The sequence below is a fragment of the Carassius carassius genome, chromosome 22 (assembly GCF_963082965.1).
Source record: "Carassius carassius chromosome 22, fCarCar2.1, whole genome shotgun sequence".
NCBI classification, from domain to species: domain Eukaryota; kingdom Metazoa; phylum Chordata; class Actinopteri; order Cypriniformes; family Cyprinidae; genus Carassius; species Carassius carassius.
Genome location: NC_081776.1, coordinates 10,343,679 through 10,346,003, shown reverse-complemented (window position 1 = coordinate 10,346,003; position 2,325 = coordinate 10,343,679). Strand labels below are relative to the sequence as shown.

Sequence of the window (2,325 nt, the reverse complement as noted above, 5' to 3'; positions counted from 1 at the left end):
ATACAAGTTTTTGTTTACACAGTATATATATGTGTGTGTACTGTGTATATTATAAATACACACACATACAGTATATACTTTGAAAATATTTACATGTATATACATTTATATATTTGAATTTTATATAAATATATTTAATATATAAACATATATATATATATATATGCATGTGTTTGTATTTATATATGTACACAATAAATATACACAGTAGTCCTATATACACACATATATTATGTAAACAAGAAACTGGTTGCACTTTATTTTACAGTACGTGTACTAACATGTACTTATAGTGTACTTACAATGTATATATCTAAGAAAGTTCTGGTAATACAAGGTAACTACATGGGGTAGGGTTAGGTTTAGGGGTAGGTTCTGGGTTAGTACCTAGTTATTACATAGTTATTGTAATTACTATAATAAGTACATAGTATGTACATGAGGAACAGGACTGTAAAATAAAGTGCTACCAAGAAACTTTTATTTTGGATGTGATTAATCACGATTAATTGTTTGACAGTAATCAAAACCCATTTGTAACCTGTTAATACGTATTGCTAATTTATTATGCAACTGGAAAAAAACAACAACTTTTATTACATTATTACATTTGAGATGACATGCCTCAGTTGTTTAAAAAAAGGGAAAAAAAAAGAAAAGATAAAGGTTAAAGTCAAATTAGTGACATAAGAGTTCACTTTCTCTTTCCAATCTGCGCCAGCAAGCGCGCGTTGTCGTCCGCCTTTGCGCGCAGGTTCTTGGCTTTGGCAATGTTGAAGAGGATGTTCATAATGTTGGTGGGGACATCGAGGGATAGAGTGACCTGGCTGCGTCGGTCACTCTTCGCACTGTTACGGTACAGTTTACTCCTGAGCTGCGTCTGGCTCAAGTATCTGTATTTGGACGCGGGTATCGTCCTCCTCTCGCGCGGCTCCTCGGAGGAAAACGCGTGTGCCGATTTGTACAGGAGGTTTAGACTGTCCAGCAGGGAATTTGCTGGTTGTCCGTTATCATTTGTCTCGGAGAACACTTCACTGTTGCAAAGAAAGTTGGACACGGGGTCGTACGTCGGTAAGCAGAGGCTGGAAACCGGTGAGCAAAGAAGTGCCAGTGCGAGGAGGGTCCTGGCGAGCCGCATCGTTGTGCCCTGTTGAACGGAGGCGCGTGGTAATACGTACAAGGCTTTTAGATTAACATTTTATGCGTAATGATTGGTTTAATAAAACTTTTTGTAAGAAAGATTGTATAAAAAGTGCCCTGTGCATCTTCACATGAAATAAATGTTCAACATTAAAATAATCTTCTTTTTTACTAACTCGTTTTTTTGTGTGTGTGGTTTTGTGGTGTTCATAATTCACTTTGTATACTACGATACTAATTGCATATACAGAAAATAATGTAGCCTAATATTCTCGTGTTACAGAAATAAAGTCACGCATGTTTGAGACAACCTCTGTGTAATTTATTTCAGAATTGTTATTTCTGAGTAAACTATTACCTTGAATCTAATGCAAAAGCACCTTACCTGCACTGTTTCAATGAGCAGAGTCTTCTGAAGTGAAGCACTGTTAGGTCAACCAGAACTTTTGGATCGTGAATCCAAAGTGTTATTAAAAAGGCGAGCAAGTCAACAACTCGGTGTCGGCTTAATGTCGCATTGAATTATAAGAGTGATTTAGTGGGTTTGATATCTCCCTGGCTGCTCATAATATCCACTTGGACTGTTTGCCCATTGGATGTGCATTCATTTAGCATAAACCCAATTACGCTGCAGTCGTACGCCAGCAATAACGTCATTTATTGGGATCCTCCCAGTAAAATGAGGAAGTGATTGATGCGCTCGCGCACTCAATGCGCGTTTACCGTCACCATATAGAACAGTCTACTTTGAGCCAGCCTGTGATTATGTGAAGGAAATAAAGAAAGAAAAAAGGCCGATTATATGATCATGTCCTATATCACGACCGCTACATACTACAGCTAAATACTAAATAAATAAATATGTTGAACATTTCATCTTATTATTGTAGACAAGGCCACCAAGTGAAATTGCTTGGACTGACTTAAAAAAAAAAGAAAAAGAAAAAAGACGAAGACAAAACATACTTTTAGCCTGCAATGTAGAAATCAATAGGCCCAGGAACACGACAAATACTGTTACAATACTACAGTGTTAATATAAGATATTATTAATCTAATAATCTTAAATGAACTAGTCATCTAATATATTTAGCTACAAATTAACATCATCCTGTTATTTTTATAAGGTTTATAAATTAGCAGGCATAATGACAACTTACCCATCCATTACCCCTAAAGACATTC

The 2,325-nt window shown here is 36.1% G+C and overlaps 1 protein-coding gene across 1 annotated transcript; it reads right to left on the bottom strand.

Annotated features, from left to right (window-relative positions):
- Positions 1–473: 473 nt before the first annotated feature.
- LOC132098369 (urocortin-3-like) lies at positions 474–1,796 on the bottom strand. The gene is made up of 2 exons (XM_059504505.1): positions 1,526–1,796; positions 474–1,147 (listed from the first exon to the last, which is right to left on the bottom strand). Exon 2 carries the CDS (start codon positions 1,136–1,138, stop codon positions 695–697), a length of 444 nt encoding a protein of 147 aa, XP_059360488.1. The 5' UTR covers positions 1,139–1,147; positions 1,526–1,796; the 3' UTR covers positions 474–694.
- Positions 1,797–2,325: the final 529 nt, after the last annotated feature.